Source organism: Phascolarctos cinereus, unplaced genomic scaffold (genome assembly GCF_003287225.1).
Source record: "Phascolarctos cinereus isolate Bilbo 61053 unplaced genomic scaffold, phaCin_HiC Scaffold_1;HRSCAF=81, whole genome shotgun sequence".
NCBI classification, from domain to species: Eukaryota; Metazoa; Chordata; class Mammalia; order Diprotodontia; family Phascolarctidae; genus Phascolarctos; species Phascolarctos cinereus.
The window spans coordinates 277,287,855-277,307,066 of NW_027555514.1; the positions used below are offsets into that span (position 1 = coordinate 277,287,855).

The 19,212-nt window shown below is 41.8% G+C and overlaps 1 protein-coding gene across 4 annotated transcripts in view; it reads right to left on the reverse strand.

The window, feature by feature from the left end:
• LARGE1 (LARGE xylosyl- and glucuronyltransferase 1) overlaps positions 1–19,212 on the reverse strand; it is a 602,000-nt gene that overhangs the window by 90,013 nt on the left and 492,775 nt on the right. For all 4 annotated transcript variants that reach the window (XM_078147082.1, XM_078147080.1, XM_020982455.2 and 1 more), the window contains 2 exons: positions 7,893–8,005; positions 4,272–4,397 (listed from right to left, as the gene is read on the reverse strand). In XM_078147082.1, coding sequence (XP_078003208.1) covers positions 4,272–4,397; positions 7,893–8,005 — 239 coding nt within the window. The remainder of the gene's footprint in view (positions 1–4,271; positions 4,398–7,892; positions 8,006–19,212) is intronic.

Genomic DNA, 19,212 nt, shown 5'->3' on the forward strand with positions numbered 1-19,212 from the left:
CATTCTGTGTACCTCTCCTTAATGTTATCCAGGATCAAAAGCTTTGAATTATATTTGCATAAAGGCTTGAGAACTCTGCTCTGACAATGCATTTCATTGGACTTCCAGCACTTAGCACAGTGCCTGGCATATGGTAGGGCTTGTTGACTGTTGACAAAGTGACCAGAATTAGAGAGTAGTCATGTAAGAGAGATTTGCTGCTCTATTGGGAGGCAGGATCATAATGGCAAACCATGAGCCTTCGACTTGACTGGCCATAGCCTTAGGCATCGGGATGATGAAATCCTCGGAGCTCACCTAAGGACATCAAAGATGAAACAAACTGAAGTCACAGCCTCCTGGGCTTAAAGAAATGTGGTTTTTATCAGGCCCAAGGTAAATAGAAGCACACTTGGGAGGTCAGGCTGGATTTTTGATCTCTTCGACCAGAAGTATTGTCCACTTCAAGTCTTTAATATTCCCCAAATCAAGCTCCCAATTCATCACTCTCATGCCCTACTCTCCAGTGGGTTTCCTTGCCTCATTTTTCATTGCAGTATGGTTGGCTATGACAGACTACATGTTTCCATGTTTTGCTCAGAAGTTATAGAAATATTGTTATCTTAAAAAAATTTCCAACCTGACAAGGGTGTTTCCTTCTATGGAGACACCATTGATTTACTATAAGAGAATGCAACAATTTTCATATGGACTTTAGTGTTATTTTTCAGAGAAGCACAGAATTTTAAGGTTGGAATGGACCTAAGAGTCCATTTAATCTATCATTGTTGTTTAGTCATTTCAATTGTGTCTGACTCTTCATGACCCCATTTGGGGATTTCTTGGCAGAGATGCTGAATGATTTGCAATTTCTTTTTCCAGCTCATTTTACAGATGAGGAAACTGAGGCAAATAGGGTTAAGTGAACTGCCAAAGGTTACATTAGTTGTTGTTTATCATTTTCAGTCATATCTAACTCTTTGTGACAATGGTTAAGTGACTTGTCCAGGGCCACACAGATAGTAAGTGTCTGAGGCCAAATTTGAACTCAGGTCTTCCTGATTCCAGGCCAGGTGCTCTCCCATACATACCTAGCTACTCTCATTTAATCTAACCTATACACAAAATAAAGCCTCCTTATAATACACTAGACAAGGGGTTAGTGAACCCTTGCTTGAAGACCTTCCAGGAGCAGGAACCTAGGCAGCTCGTTCCACTATGAGGCAGTTTTAATAATCAGGAAGTTTTCCCTCACCTCAAGCCTAAATTGCTCACTTTGCAGTTCCCACCCATTGCTTCTGGTTTGGCCCTCTGGGATAAAAAGGACATGAGCTAACTTCCTTCTTCATGTGGCAGCCCTTAGTATACTCAGAGAAAGCTATCATGTTCTGCCAGTTCTTCTCTTTTGATAAAATGTCTCCTGTTCTTTTGAATGCTTTTCTAAACCTCCCTGCTACTGTTTTCTTGCCTTAGTAAGAACCCCAGTGAAAAGAATTTTTCAAGTAAGTTTTGTAGTCATTTGCATGATCTAGGGCCCTGCTTAAAAATAAGATAAGATTTACAAGATCATGGATCTGGAGTGGGAAAGTGCCTAAGCAGTTACCAATCTCAGAGGAAACTAGAAGACCTCTATGAACTAATGAAGAGCAGACTGAGCAGAGCCAAGAGAGCAACTAAAACAATGATGGCCACATTACCCAGATATAGACACAGACACACACTGTAAAACAAACACACACACACACACACACACACACACACACACACACACACAAACAAACAGCTTTAAAAGATTGCTGACCTCTGATCAATGCAATGCTAAATCATGAGAAGGAAGATGAGCTTAAGAAGCAGAAAGAGCCATCTACTATTGGAGATGACTAATACGGGAATTTGTTTTGCCCAATTAAACATCTTTGCATTAAGCTTGGGTTTGTTTTTAAAAATTTGTTGAGTGGAAAAGGTGGGGATAGTGGAAGGAACAGATGAAAAAACTTGTTACTTGAAAAATAAAAATAATAAACTAAAAAAAGAAAAAAAGAAGAGCTTACTTAGTCCAACCTCTCATTTCATAGAGTAGGGAATAGAGGTCTAGAGAGGGGGAAGGTACATAGAATTTAGTCAGGAGCAGATGTGGGATTTGAATTCAAGACCTCTGACTCCAAAATCCAGAATTCTTTCTTCTAGTTCTTATGAGATGAGATGATGCCACCAAGCCTTTTAACTTTCCATTTCTAAGACTTAAAATGCCAAATTTTCTTTATGTCTGTTTCTAAAATTTCTTATTTCTTTCCACTCATCCTTAGTTAGGTTCCAGTCAAAGCTATGATGGAGCCAGCTTAAGCTGGCAATTGCTTGATTATTAAATTTGCAGTGTGAGCATTTGTACCTCACAAATCAGCAAACATAACAAATCAGGGTTTTTTGTTGATTGTTTAAACTTAAGAAAGTGATGGAGAAAATGTCAATTATGCCAATTAAATGTACAAGTGTGGCCTGTCTTTTAGGAGAGCTGGTTGTTAAACATTTACCAGCAGACCCCTCGTTGGTATCCTGGTATGCCACCCTTTCCTTCCCAGAGCCTAGATATGAATCAGGCACCCCTGGCTCCTTTAGTTTGGGTCACTTTGGCGAGATTTCTGTCAATCCATTTGTGTACAATCAGTAGGCCAGGGGTGTTGACATAATCACAGGGTTTTTATTAAACATTGTGATGTAGGAGTTAAAAATCATCATAAGGCCCATGGCAATAAGACCCCAGAGGCCTTGATACCAGGAAATATAATATGCCCTTTTCACATCTTCCTTTTCCCTCTCCTCATTTTCTCACTTAATTGCTAAAGCTAATGAATTTTGTCTGCCGGGGCCCTCTTGGGTACTTTCCCAAAAGCTCTGAACCCTTGATAGGAAGTGGGGGAGTAGCAAAATCTGATATTTTGTGAGGTTTAGGGGTGAGCCATTCAGTTCCCCAGCCTAAGGGCATTCATGAGACATTAGGGAGACATGGTAGTACAGGGAAAGAGAGCACTGAATGTGGAGTTGGAGGACCCTAGGTTTGAATCCTATTCTTCCATTTGCTATCTTAGTGACCTTGGTGAAGTGACTTAACTTTCCCTGGCCTCTGTTTTTCCACCTGTCAAATTGGGAGGTTTGACTAGATGGTCTTTCTCCTAGCTCTAAAATTACATAACAGATCAGTGGGTCATAGGTCATAGAAGTAAGAGTTGAAAGGGACTTCAGAGTTCACCTAGTCCCAAGCTTTCATTGACAGGTAAGAAAACTAAAGACCAGAGAGGTAGTGACTTGACCAAGGTCACACACTGGTAGAGGGGGTTTCGAACTCAAGTATTATGAATTTCTGTCCAGTACTCTTTTCATTGTATCATATTGGAATGTGAAGGGTGATTTAATTATAGACTGACTGAGTGAATCTCCTTTGATGGTTACAAATACAGATTGGCTTGCTAGTTGTTTTTTTTTAATTACCAGCATTTAGTATAGTGCCTGGTAGATTGGGAATGATTAATATGTTCTCATCTCTCTCTCTCTCTCCCCCCATCCCTTCTCCCTCCTCTCTCTCTGTCCCTACCATCCTGCTTCCTCCTCCCTCCCACCCCCGCCATCAACCTATCTATCTGGAGTTAGAATTAGAAATAACTGAGTTTGAATCCTGCCAGTCTGTAGTTGTATCTATCTAGATATCTACCTATCTGTCTCATTCATCTGTATCTATCTATCCATCATCTATGTACTAATCTATCTATCCATCATCTATGTACTAATCTATCTATCCATCATCTACGTACTAATCTATCTATCCATCATCTGATCTCCATGTTCCTGTTATGTGAGTCCTTTGCAATAGTGTTCTTCCTCAGTAAGTAGCAGGTTTCTCTCTCTGTGTGTGTGTGTGTGTGTGTGTGTGTGTGTTCATCTCCTTTCTAGAGGACTCAAGGAGGAGAATAAGAAGGTACTTGGCAGACCTGTGAGCAGAAACAGCAAGAAGCATTGTTGGAAAGAAGGCCTTGCTGTCCTAGCTCTCAAGAGCTAGAATGGGATGGTAAAAGGTCTCAAGTTTCCCGAATGACAAAGAAAAAAAGTGCAAGAAAAGCAGATTTCTCTCTCTTACAGCTACACAGAGATGTGTGTGCGCTCATGCCCACTGAATGCCTTCCCCTATCTTCCTTTGTCTTATCGTTAGAGAATATTCCATTCTCCCTGTACAGAAATGTTGGAGGAGGACAAGAAGGAGCAATTGCCATTGCACGGTTCATGGTCCATGGTCACCCTACCTTTAAGTCAGACACATCCCGATAACACTGCTCAGAGCGAGTGTGGTCAGACAGCTGGACGTTCCAGAAGCAGGGGAGCTGGTATACGAGAAATGGATTCTGCTTGATGACAGCATTGAAAATATCCTAGGAGACACAATGAGGCCAACAGTTAGTCAATGGCCATGATTTCAGCCACCTCATCACCGTGTGTCACCAGAACAGACTTTGGGTCACAGATTTAGAACTAAAAGGGACAGTACAGGCCACCATCTCCAGTACTCATTTCTCACAGATCAGATAACTGAGGTCTAGAGGGGTCAAATCAGGATCATCAATTTTGAATTGAATGAGACCTAAGATTCATCTAGTTCAACCCTCTCATTTTATAGATGAGGAAACTGAGTCAATATTGAGTCAATATTAAGGACCTACTATGTGTGAGGCATTGTGTTTTATGCTGAGGATATAAAGAAAGGCAAAAAGAATAGTCTTAGTCATCAAAGAGCTTATAATTTAGACATAAGGGACTTCACAGGCTCATAGTTTTAGAGTTAGAAGGGACCTCAGTTTCATTTAGTTCAGCCCCTTCATTTTACAAATGAAGAAACTGAGGCAGAGAGGTTTAATGGCTGGCCCAGTGAATGTCTGGGGTAGCCCTGAAGACTGATCTACTTGAGTCAGAGTACAGTGCTGTCTCCACTATGCTATATTCCCTCTCACTTCTCTTGCTAGTTTCCGGAACAGCATTAGCAGAGAGACAGTGGAAGCAGGGAGATGTAAGTCTGTCAGCCTGTTATATGGAGCAGCTTCTAATGGGCTCCAGCTGAGCTACAAAGGAATAAAATATAGTGGTGAGTTTAGGGAAGAAGAGAAGCAGAGTTTTGCTTCTGTTTTTTTTTTTTTTTGAAGCCTTGTCAAGAATGCATCTTGGCCTTTGATGAATTTCGAGGGTTTAAGGAAGAGTTTGGTTGCATTGAGGTATTTCCCTGTGGACATATCTTTGGGTTTGTTTCTATGTCCCTCCTCTGGTACATTAACCCCTGGGAAGCTGACCCAAGTCAGTGTGTGATGCCCAAGGTGTGTATGGGAGAGAGACACACTGATATCTTATAAACTACAGCTGATCTCCATACAGACCCATTGGTTGGGGGTCAGTCTTCCAACATCAGGTCAAGATCATAATGATAATGATAAAACCTTTCTGAGGCAGCCACAGGCTAGATCTCTAAAATGGTCTAATTCTGAGCCTCTGTCCTCATGAGAAAATCTGAGAACCAGGAATAGAATAGTGCTAAATGAAGAAAAAGTGGCCTTAATAGGTTACTGAGCTCCCCTTTCATCTTGGGAAATGGGCCTGAAAAATTCCTATTCTGTATATAATTGTGTATAGACTTCTCGTATCCCCTGTCACTATTTAAGCTCCCTGAGAACAGGGAGTATTTGTTCTTTGTTTTTGTATTCCCAGCACTTAACACAGTGCCTGGCACATGGTAGGCATTAAGTAAATGATTGCTGATTGATTCACTGAAGAGATATGAATGATTCAAAGGAGTCTTGAAGCATACAAGGAATGTATTTTTTTTTGAACTGATTAGGGAAAAAGGCTCTCTTTGAGCCTCTCTTTATATGAGGCAAAGTATCACATACCTCCTTTCCCCTCTTTGGGCTATTGGATGGGCTTCACACGGAGAACCTAGTGCACTGAAGACATCGCATTATAAAAAGTTGGGCCCCTTACCCAACTGCTCTGACAAACTGCAGAAGTAGTCTCTGCAGCAATTCCTGGGGCTTTCTGGGAGTTTTGTGATAAATATGCCAAGGATTCCACAAGGACAGGGAGCTGGGAGCGCACATCTCCCATTTAGAGATTGAGTTCAGAAATATCAAGGAAAGTTTTAACCCTTTGGGGCTTTTTCCTGAGACACAAGCATAGGGCCAAGCTCATTAAATAATTCCTAACAGGCAGCACCAGAAGGTGAATGACATGCCTCCAGAGTCTTAGATAGATGAAGAAACTTTCCATTTCTAACCTGAAGGTCCAAACTGCTGGATTTCCAAGACAAAGTCAAGTCATCGGGATTCAATAAAATATGGTGACTATGAATGATTTATCAATCTTCCCCCCAATTTGATTTTAACATATACATTTATTCTATTATTACAAACTTATAAATATCAACAAATGAGCATTTCATAAAGTTTATAGATCTAGAGCTGGAGGCCATGTATTTCTACCCCCTCATTTATAGACAAAGAAACATAGAACAAGAGAAATTCAATGTTTGGGCATGGATCCAGCAGTAGATGTGGGCACCTGGTGGCTGGGCACCCTTTTCGCTAAGGTCAGAGAGACTCATTGCCATCCACCAAGAGATGAGTTTCTCCAACTACAGTACCTCAGTGAGACCACTTGCTAAGGTGGAATGGGGCTGTGATCTTGGTCATTCCAGGTGGTTTCAGAGTCGGAAGCCAGCTAAGCATCCATCAATCCAATCCACACCCCAAAACAGCACTTTCTTTAACATACTGCCCAATACTCCCATAGTTTCTGCTTAGAGACCTCCAAAGAGAGGGAACCTCCCCAGTGTCCCAGCCAGCCTATTCCAGTTGGGGACAGCACTGATTATTCAGATCTCTTAATACTAAACTAAACTTGGGCTCTATGCCATTCCCATTAATTTCCCAATGTTCTGCTCTCTGGGGCCCAACAACTTAAGTCTAATACCAGTTGTATCTGGTCCAAGATCCCTAGATAATCAAAACCAAGGGGATGGCAAGAAGAAACTCTCAGGAATATCCCTTGGAGGATCTCAGGCAAAGACCTAAATGGTCATGCAGATTAAAGCATACATTTAAAAAAAAAACTTTCTTTTCTTCTTGGGTTTTTTTGTCTGTGTTTTCTTTCACTACATGACTAATATGGAAATATGTTTTGCCTGACTGCACATGCATAACCTATACCAAATTGAGTGCTTTCTCAATGGGGAAGGAATAAAGATAATTTATTATTTTTTTTATTTTGGAGGCAATGGGGTTAAGTGACTTGCCCAGGGTCACACAGCTAGCTAGTACGTGTCTGAGGCTGGATTACAAAGATAATTTAGAAATTAAAATTTAAAAAAATAAATTAAAATTGTTCAAGTTTTGTCAGCATTTTGTAAATTGTAAAAAAAAATGTTAAATTTTTTTTTAAATGTGATTGAAAAATATTTAAAAGGAAAAAGACCTAAATGGTCATAGAATTAAAAAAAAAAGATGATGAGGCTGTAATGTGTAATTCCTGGGTAAATCACTTCACCTCCCTTTGTCTCACTTTTCTGTTGTGTAACATGAGGGGTGTTGATGTGGTGGCTCCTGAGGTTGCTTCTAGCTCTAGAATCCCAGGATTTCAGTCCAACTCCTTCATTTCACAGATATAGAAACTGAGTCTGAGAGTGGCTAAGTGTTATGCTCCAGGTCACATGGTCACATGTGGCGGAGAAGGGATTCTAACTGAGGTCCTTTGACTCCAGATTTGGTGCCCTAGTCTTCATAATGCACCACACATACCTTCCAATTCTAGCCTCTGAGAACTCAGTCTTCAAAGCAAAACATTGGAATGTCCTCAGTGTTCCTTGCAAGTAATGGGTCTACTCTCACCTGGTCAGCCAATGAGGTTGAAAGCATGCTCATCAGCTCCCTCTCTGCCGTCAGCCTCCACATCTGCTCCCACTTCATCTTTCGCAGCTTATCCAGAAGCAACAAGATCACCCCTGGAAGAGAGTGTGGAAGAGAGAAGCACAAGAATGAACAGGAGTTAGGCTGACAACACCTCAAGCTGGTATATCCATCAAGCCAACAAGTAGACAGGCATTTATTAAGCACCAATGGTATGTTAGGCACCTTGCTAACTATACATTGCTTTAACCTTTGTGATGGGCTTTTCTCAAAACGTACCTGGGAGGTGGCCGGTCCTCAGTATTACTACCCCAGTGTTAACAGTCAGTCACTCAGCAAGCATTTGCTTAGTGTCTCCTACAGAATGATAGTAATAGTAATAATAGCGTTTATGTAGTGCTTTAAGATGTATGAAACACTGTAAAGTCGACTCAACACTCACAAAAGAACCCTGTGAGGTAGGCGCTATTATTGTCCCCGTTTCTAGATGAAGAAACTGAGGTTCAAAGGGGTCGAATGATTTGCCCAGGGTCATGGAGCTGTGACATGCCTGAGGCAGAATTTCAACTCCTCTTCCTGACTCCAAGTCTGGCGCCCTTCCTACTTTGAAACACTATTGGCCGAGCTAGCACTCCTGAGAGCATGGTGGTTCTAGAGCGGTTTTCACACTCTCTAACACTCTTGATGCCCCTGTTTCCGGTGCTTGCCAGACTGCAAAGGGTTTGGATAAAAAACACAGAAGAAGAAACCTACAGTGGAGCAAATGTTATTGTTGTTGTTATTGTTTTGCACAGGAAAAACCTGCTCAGAAGTATCTGGTGGCTTCCTAAAGCCTCCGCGTAACTCTTACGCTCCTCTGCTTGGATTCAAAGCTCTCGACAACCTAGTGCTGCCCTACCTTATACTTCCCATTACTACCTTCCACGTACCCTCCGTTCCATCCAAACTGGCCAAAGGCTCACTGACCCTTACCTGCCTTCATCTAGGTTAGAACACTACATGTATTACTGAAGTTCTAGCTGATATTTAGCATTCTCCTTATAAATTCCTTACACAAACCAGTCTCACTGCTCTGTGGTAAAACTGCCCATGCCCATTTATGAAAGGAATGGAACCTCTAGTGAAGCAAGGAGTTGGGGGATGGGTGAAAGAATTGTTTAAGTAAAACACTATGTTGAAGTGCCTTGTTCATGGATTAATTGCCTTTTTGAGGAGGGAGGGAGCATAGTGGCAGAGCTAGCTCACCAGAGAAATGCAGTGATATAATTCATTTTCAACAGATTCATGGAAATGAATTCCAGTAAAATACCCATAAGAGGGTTTCATTAAATCTTCCTCTAAAATGAATCCTCACTAGTTTGGATAGGAGCTTCCATTGTGATGCAGGGAGGGATCTCTAATCCCCCCTCCCCCCAAAAAAGGAATAGGATTGTCAGTTTGGAAGAGTAGGTGCTACAGAGGTCAATACCAGATCCAGATGCCTCAGGAGGCTGAGCTGAGAGTTGATGTCAGGGCTAGGCAATTACCAACCAAGTGATAGGTGCTGACTAAGCAGAGGAGACACCATGGGTGTTATTGATTAGATTAGAGATAGCACGTGCCTAGTGCAATCAGTTCCTTTTACAGATGGGGAAACTGAGGCCCACAGAAGTAAGAGTCTCCTTACGATTCATGTAACCTACTCTGATGGTCCTCCTAAACAGTCTCAATCCATTCTGCACTTGACATCAGATTCATCTTCCTAAAATACCTCTTTTACTTTGTTCCTTTCTTGCTTGGAAAACTTTCATGGTAAGCCTTCCTTGCCCCAGCTAGCTGAAGAAGCCCAGCATCATTATTTTGACATTCAAGGCTCTTTAGATTCTTGCCTCAACAGTACCACATCACACCTATCAGATTGGCCAACATGACAAAATAGGAACATGATAAATGTTGGAGAGGATGTGGGAAAATTGGAACGCTAATACATCGTTGGTGGAGTTGTGAAATGATCCAACCATTTTGGAGAACAATTTGGAACTACGCCCAAAGGGCTACAAAAATGTGCATACCCTTTGATCTAGCAACAGCACTTCTAGGGCTATATCCCAAAGAGATCAAACAAATGGGAAAAGGACCCACATGTACAAAAATATACATAGCAGCTCTTTGTGTGGTGGCAAAGAATTGGAAATTGAGAGGATGCCCATCCATTGGGGAATGGCTGAGCAAGTTGTGGTATATGAATGTAATGGAATACTATTGTGCTATAAGAAATGATGAACAGGCTGACTTCAGAAAAACCTGGAAAGACTTGTATGGTCTGATGCTGAGTGAAGTGAGCAGAACCCAGAGGACTTTGTACACAATAACAGCCAGTGACTAATATGTTAAACTGAACCCTTCTCAGCATTACAAGGATCTGACATCTCCAGAGGCCTTGGGATGGAAAATGCTGTCCACATCCAAAGAAAGAACTATGGAAGTCGAATCACTATCATTTATTATTACCTTCTGTTGAGTTTTGTTTCATCTTTCTGATGGTTCATCCTATTGGTTTTAATTTTTACTTACAACTTCATTAATGTGAAAATATGTTTAATAGGAATGCAAATGTAAAGCCTATATCAGATTGTGTGCCATCTTGCGGGAGGTGGTGGGGAGGAAGAGGGAGAAAAATTTTCAACTCAAAAGCATATGGAAGTGATTGTTGATAAATCAAAATAAATTAATAAAATAAAAAAAAAGATTCTTGCCTCAAAGTACCTTTCAAATCTTCTCTCACTAGTTTCCTACACAACTTCAAGTTAATTTATATATTATCCTTGGATTATTTATTCTACTTCCCTCCTTCTCTTTGTTGGCTTATCTCATACCCCCTACCGAGAATGATGTCACTTCTTTTCTCCTTCTATCCAAATTCTGTCTATCCTTCAATATGGAGTTCAAGTTAGACCTCCTCCATCTCTAAGATCTCAGCTCCTGCAGTCTCTTAATTACGGTCTCTCAACCAAGTTTGTGTCAGATTCGAATTCAGAAGGATCTGGGTTCAAATGTTGGCTCAGTAATTTTTTTACCTGGGGGAATTTGGACATTTGGGCCTCTTAATTTCTTTATCTATAGAATGAGGCATTTGGACTAAGAAGGCCCTCGCAGTTCTAATCTATGATCCTGTTATTGATTCTGCTGGGTCTTCAGTGTTGATATGACCGGAAGGTTTCTATAACTTAATCACAAGTGGGAGTTTGCAATCACTCTTTCTTTGTGAGCCCCTTATGCCACTGATGTCAAATAGAAACAGGGCCACCGAACTACAGAAGGATCCCTGGGACTGCATTTTAACTTAGAAAACTGCATATTCATATGAATGATTTTTTATTGTATTTTTATTGATTTTGTTAAATATGTCCCAATTACATTTTAATCTGGCTCAGGCCACACTGGTGGGTTGGGAGCCGCATGTAACCCTCCAGCCACTTCTGCCTTACAATTCTGCCGACTTCAGCCAAATCGGTTTCCTTTTTGATTCCCAAACATATGTTGTGCACATCTACTTGGCTCCCCACCTCACTTTTTTCTTTTGCTTGTGCATTTATTTGACCTTGAATACCCTCACCTACTCCTGCTGAAGTTGCTTTTTAATTTGATCATGACCATTAATCCTTCTATCCTTCCCTATTCTCATCAAGTAACCCTTTTCTGGCTTCTTGTGCCAACTCCCCACCCGGAGTCCATCATCTGTCCATTCAAATGTGCTCAAAACATCACAGATTTGGGACTGGAAGGAACCTTTGAGGATACCTGATCCAACCTTCTCATTTTACTGATGAGGAAACTGAGGCCCAGTGGGGGGGTGGTGACAGATGCCTGGTCCAAGGTCACATAATTAACTATAAAGCAAGGATGTAAATGCTGGTCTTCTGAAGCCAAATCTAGCATTCTTGATGCAATGCCTCAATGCCTCGAACAGCCTAGAATCTTTCTCCCTGTTGACCTTTGTCACAACCGTCTCACTTCTCCACAATACTGGCAATTTCTCACCATTGCTTCCTCTGCTCCTACTCCCACTGCTGGGGGAAAGAAGCCATACAATTTAACGACTTGGGTCTGCAGCAAATTCCAGACATTTGATTCCTGCTGGGCCCTGACTGCCGCTCAGCCATCCTTCTTACTCATCAAACACCAAGTCCCTAACGCTCTTTGCCCAGTGATTGTTCCAAATCTTTCTTATTCTCCTTCAACCTTCACCTCTCCCCTCTTATTAGAAGCAACCTATCCCACTTTTGGACTGTTCTAGTTTTCAGGAGATTGTTCCTTATACTGATCCAGCATTTGCCGCTTGGCCATTTTCACCTGGTATTCCTGGTCCTGGTCTGAGGCCAAGAAAAAACAAGTTAGATTCTTTTCCCTAAGATATGAAGGCAGCTATTACATCTCATTCTATTCACCCACCTACTGTCTTTTCTTCTCTAGGCTAACTCCAGTTCCTATAGCCAAAACTCATAGAGCCCTCAGCATTCTTGACTCTCTCTGTTTACTTTTTGGACCATCAATATCCTTTCTCAAACATGGCACCCAGAAAGCAAAAATAATTAGCAACAACAACATGAACAACCACCACCATTTATACAGTATTTACTATATGTCAGGCACTATGCCAAGCACTTCACAATTATTATTTCATTTGATCCTCACAACAACTCTGGGAGATAAGTGCTATTATTATTCCCATGTTACAGATGAGGAAACTGAGGCAAACAGAGATTAAGTAATAATAATAATAATAATAATAATAGCTAACATTTCTAAAGTGCATACTCTGTGCCTGGCACTGTAAAATTATCTCATTTGAGCCTCACAACAACCCTGGTAGGTAGGTGCTATTATCCCCACTTTACAGATGAGGAAACTGAGGCAAACAGAAGTTAAATGACTTGCCCAAGGTCACAAAGGTAGTAAGTGTCTGAGGCTGGATTTGAACTCATGCCTTCTTGACTCTGTGCCTGATGTTCTGTGGTACCATCCTGATATCCAAATGGAATTCAACTAACACAGGACAGAGATTTCCAAATGGACTCCCTGAATGTGGCAAATGGGCCAGTCTCTTCTCAAACTCCAATGTTCAAGAATAATCTCCCTGGTTTCAGTCTTCTGAATAAGCTTCAGCTATGGAATTTGATCCTCACAACAGTCCTGTGAGGTAGGTGCCGTTTTTCTTTCCACTGAAAGATGAAGTAACTGAGGCAGAGAGGGGTTAGATGACTAGCTCAAGGTCACACAGCCAATAAGTGTCTGAGGGGGGATTTGAACTCAGGTCTTCCTGATGCCAGTCCTCGCCTTCTCTCTACTGCGGAACCGAGCTGTCACTTTGGTGTTAGCGCTACTTACTTAGTTAGTTAGCATCAGCTTCCTTTTTTCAGATGAGGCGACTGAGTCCCAGAGAAATTTAGTGACTTATTCGATTTCAAACAGGATAAACTGTGGAATTAGGATTTCAACCCTGATCCTCTGACTCCAAATCTAGCACTTTTTCCACAAGACTGTTCCAGTGCTGTAGGACTAGAGAATTGCATGTGTTTGGAGTGATCCAGGTCTCCAAAATGATAAAAAAAAATGAAGACAGTCCAGTTTTTATAAAAAAAACCCAGTCTCTTCTTTGCTCCCTCTCTCTGTCCATTCCTTCCCTGCTTACATTGTTTGCTTACATGCCCAGGGACGCCATACTTGGGGAGAATTCAGCTCTCAAATGGAATTGTAATCTGCCTGTCTCTGCCCTTGAAGAATGAGTTCTAAAAAAATCATTTTGTGTAAGGTTATGATTCCTCTCTCTCTCTCTCTCTCTCTCTCTCTCTCTCTCTCTCTCTCTCTCTCTCTCTCTCTCTCTCTCTCTCCTTCTCTTCTTCTCACTCTCCTCCACAAATCTCCCTTATTAAAAGGGTGCTAGGGCCACATTGTGAGGGTCACAGGTTCATGGATTAACTTAGCCATTTATATGGTATTGTAATATATTTTCTATCTATATCACATTTATGAGATAGGAGAGCATGGTATCATAGATAGAGGGTTGGCCTTAGAGTCAAGATGACCTAGGTTCAGTCCTGTCTCTGGCAACACCAACTCTGCGGTCCTAGACAAATAATTTAATCTCACATTGCCCCAGGAAATCTGCTAAAACTGTAAATTACATGACAGATGTCCTTGCTGACCTGTGGCAGGGAAGGAGATTTCGACATTGGAAATTCTTTGATCAAACCACAGATCCATTCATAGGGAAGGAGGGAATAAGAATCATTTATCTATTAAACACCTACTATGCAGCAGACACTGTGTTGCGGATAATAAAAGAAAAAGACAGTCCCTGCCTTGGAGCTTGCAATCCAATTGGAGAGAAATCACGCAATATATACACACATACATACACACACACATACCCACACACCCACACACACACACAGCAAGCTATATACAGGATAAACTGGAAATAATCAAAAGAGGGAAGTTACTAGAATTAAAGAAGTTTTCCAGTAACAGATGGGATTTTAGTCAGGACTTAAAGAATGCCAGAGAGGTCAGTAGTCAGAGTGGAGGACAGAGAGCATTCCAGGCACGGAGGATGCCTGGATGTAGGAGGATGCCCAGAGCCAAGAGATGGAGGGGCTTGTTCATGGAATAGTCAGGAGGCGAGGGTCACAGATGTTGTCTCATTTGCAAGGTAGGTGATGTTATGTCCTCATTTTACAGTTGAAGAAACTGAGGAAGATGGAGGTCAAATGGCTTGCCAGTGGTCTTTCTATTCTACCACAAGCTAACCCCCCCCAATAAAAAGAAATAAAATCTAATATAAATTAGGTTTTGTTTGTTTGTTTTCACAACCAACCTGTGAGTTAGGGATTGAAAGTATTCTAAGGAAATGGAAGCTAGAGAGGTAAAGTTATTTGTCCCAGATCATAGAGTTAGTAAGTGGTACAGTCAGGAGTCCTAGGCAGAGGAAGGACCTGTCAATGATTAAATCACAGGACCCTAAGATTTAGAGCTAGCTTGGAGAACATCAAGACCAAAGACAAGGAAACATTGCCCAGAGAGGTCAAGTTCTTTGCCAAGGCCACACAGCAAATTAATGGCAGGAGGTGGCAATTAACCTGGGATCTCCTAGTTCAGTGCCTCTTCTACTAGTATTTAAAGAAGGAGGCGCTGACAAGCGAAGAGCAGTTGTGACTGGTTTATAATTTGTATTAAAGCTCTAGAAAGAACATCAGGAGGTCAGCTGGTCATGCCATTCCTTGGAAGGACATTCATGTCTCAATTAGTCAAGCCCAGTGGAAGCAGGTTAGATGGCCAAACTGAATGGGATTCTGGTCCAGGTAAGAGAAGGTTGGGGGGCCTGCCCAAGGTACACTAGAAAGTGGCTGGCAGGTTAGACACAAAAATGCAAAGGAAGAATTATCCAGCCAATTTAGCCAGGTTCCTTTTCATGGAAGAGGCAAACACAGACTGCATAGTGGACAGGGTCCCAAATCTGGTCCAAAGAACACCTACATTCAAATCCCACTTCTGACCCTTAACAGATATGTGAATCAGGCCAAGCCATTTAAGCCTTCTGACTTTCAGTTTCCTCACATGTAATCTGGGAACTATAATGCCGGTAATCCTACAGAGATGTTTGAGGTTCTAATGATATATATGTGAAGTGCTTTGCATACATTAGTGGCTGTAAAAATGCCAAATGGCAGAAATATGCTGATGGTATTAGGGGAAAAAGGAATCAATCAGCACCTACTATGTGCCAGGCACCGGGCTGTATTTAGGGGAATCTTGGGGCTACTTCTCCCGGGATGATAAGAAAACAAAAAATGAAACAGATTCCTGTCTGAGAAGTATCAGACTACAGGGCAGCTTTCCAGGAGACACCATGAAAATCTCATTGCCTAAGCCCTCCGGAAAGAAGACCGGACAAAGTAGGAAGCTCCCAGCTGGGCAGAATTCTGCAGCAACATGAGGGAGAAAAAGGCAGGCCACTTGATTTATTTTTCATTTCTCTCTTATTATCGTCTAGGTCACAAGAAGATACGACAAGAGCCTGGTGTAGGAGGGGGAGGGGTGGGATGTGGAGACTCTGGAAGGGGAGAGTGGAGAGGTAAAGGCAAGACCTAAAGGAATAGCAAAGTTCCCAATTCCCAATCGTTAGAATAATTATGCCGTAGTTGTCTTAGTTCTCCACTTGAATCACGTCATGTCCTTGTTCAAAAATCTTCAATGGATCCCTATTACCCTCAGCCCAATCAGTCCAAGTTTTAAGCCTGGCATTGAAGATCGTACATTGTAATTAGCTGCAGCTCACAGCTTTCAGAATTGTAGTGTTTTCCTCACAATAGTCCCGTGAGCTGGGGAAACTGAGGCTCGCACAGGGCAAGGGAGCTATCTAAGTTCACACGGATATTAAATGATAAGGCTGAGACAGAAATCCAGGTCCCACCTAATTTCCAAGAATGGTGTTGTTTCCACTTGGCCACATTGCTTCTCACTCATTCACTCCCTCATTTATTAAGCACTTAACTGCGTACAAATACTTGTGGTAGGTACATGGGAAGGTACAAGGATCCCTAAATTGGGATAGACCACTCATCTTATTTCTTACTTCTCTCTAGATATGACCAAGCAGATCAACTCAGTATCCTGCCTCAGACACTGAAGAGCTGTGCAAGACTAGGCTTCTCTCTGGGTATCAGTTTCCCTATCTGGAAAATTGGGGGTTTGTCCCAGATTACCCCTAATTTCCTTTCTAGCTCCAAATCTAGGACCTTGGGACCCCCCAAATATTCCCATTCCCCCCCCCCCTTGGGATGACCTACCCTGCTCTTTTTGCCAGGCCAAATTCTATCATCCTTTAAGGTCCATTTCAAGTTCTATATCCTCCATGAATCCCTGAAGGAATCAAGGGATCCCAAGAGGTGTGGGTGAGGAGGGATGGTCTTCTAGGCGGAGGGATGGTCTTCTAGGCAGGGGGACAGTCAATGCAAAGTCATGGAGAGGAAAGATGGAGTACCATGTGTGAAGAGCAGAGAGAAGGCTATTTGGGTTAGAATGTAGAGTGGATGAAGGGAAGTAAGAGATAATCTGCCTAGAAAGGGCATGTATGTATACACACACACGTATATTTGCTCCTTGTAACAATTTCATGATGTCCTGCTTTGGGCTGAAGGTCAAGAGGAGGCAGATTCCCTCCTCCCACTGCACCAGATTCTGCAAAACACCAGGACTATCCCTTATGAATTTCCCATTACTACCTTCCACGTACCCTCTGTTCCATCCAAACTGGTCAAAGGCAAGTCTCTTCTGTGTTTTGACAGTGGACCATGGAAGGGGTAATGACCCATCTCTCTCAGAAAGAATAAAAACAAACAGAGGCTGTGTTCAGTTAGGGGGAGAATTGGCTGGTAGGTATGAAACTATTTTTCTTTTACCCATAAATCTATAATTAAATACAGATGTATTCTAAATATAGACAATATGGGAAAAAATGAATCTTGGGAATATTAATGAAAATGACTCACGTTTATATAGCACAGTTACAATTTGTAAACACAGACAGCCCTCACAAGATCCTTGTGAGAAAGTAGGTCAAGTGTTACCATCCTCATTTTATCAATGAGAAAATTGATTACAATATGGGAAGCATGACTCCCACATAATCAAAGCCATGTTCTTTTCCCCCAGCATTAGGTGACAGCCTAGGTTTATTGAAGAAGGGCATGGGAATTTCATGGTCCAGTGCACAGGATCATATTATCGTCGATTTTAAGTTGGAGCTTGGGGGCCAGGCATACCTTTTCATTTTACAGATGGGGGAACTGAAGCACAGAGATGTTATGTGACTCATTCAGAGTTATATAACCAGTAGATAAAATGTGGGAGCTGGGGCCAAGTCTTCTGATTCTGAGCTGAGCTGCCTGAATGACATAACAAGATCTTTGTGAGAAGAATGTTTTGTAGAGCGTAAGTGTGATGCAAATATGCAAGAAGAATTAGACTTTCCGCTTGATCGCAGAGAGCAAAACTAGGCAGAAAGTTGAAGGGTGGCAGGCTCTAGGCCAATGTTTGGGGGGTCAGGTGGGGTAGAAGAAACGGCACCCTTTCCTATAATTAAAGATGCCCAATAATGGCACCAGTTGCTTTGAGGAGTAGTGGCTTTTGCCTCACTGGAATTCTTGAAGTAGAGATTGAATGACCACTTCTCAGGGATGTTGTTGGTTAGGGAGATTCCCATTCAGGTACAAATGAAACTAACCAGGTGGCCTCTTGGGACCCTGATAATTCTGAGATTTGGTGATAATGCCAATTTTACCATCATTGCTTTTATTTTGTTCATTCTTACGATTTTACTCCTGTAAAATCAGTGGGAGGCTTCTCAGTGCAGAAAACTCCTCCATTGAAGCAATCAGCAAACTTTTATAATTTGCAGTCTTCGAAAGCTTCCTGAACGCTGAGCTATTAATTGATTTCCCAGGGTCCTTCGGTCAGTATGTGCTAGAGACAAGACTTGAACCTAGGCCCTACCACTGATTATCATCATCAGTCATCATTTCCATAATCTCTGTGCTATTTTGCTCAATAGATAAGTGTCTGTAGGGGCCATACAGAAAGACATATTCATCAGAGAAATACAGGAAATGGGCTTTGTGGCCTCCGAAGTCCTTTCCAGTTCTAAATCTCTGATCCTATAAAGTCACTTTGTATTTCTGAGCCTCAGTTTCCCCTTCTTGAAGATGAGGCTGTTGGACTATAGGGCTTTTCCAGCTCTGTATTTAGGTTTCTGTGATTTGTGTGAACCAAGGCAGAGTAAAGACCTCTGCAGAAGAAAAATCAGAAGAGAAATAGACATGGGAAGTCCAAAGACATGATAAAGACGTAAGAAAGAGAGCAGAGATGTGAGTGACTGAGAAATCAGATACTGTCCCAGAGAATACCTTTCTTCTGAGAGGAGAGGGACTACCACGGAAGAGCTATGCAGACTGTTTCAGAGACACTCACTCTATTGGTTGGTATTAAATAACTTTTTCACTGTCATGAGGGAGAATTCAATTCCATATTAGAGGCTGGCATTGTTATACCCTTAAGTGACTGTGATCTATCAATAACATTCATTTATAAAATAATGCTTTTGTATCCTCAGAACTCCCGGGGCCTGGCACATAGTAGACACTTAATAACTGTTTATTGATTGATTGATTCAGATACTAGATCTGGAACCAAAAGTCCTGGGGTCCAATTCTCTCCCCTACTTTCTAGCTGTGTGACTTCGGGCAAATTATTTCCCTTTAGGGGT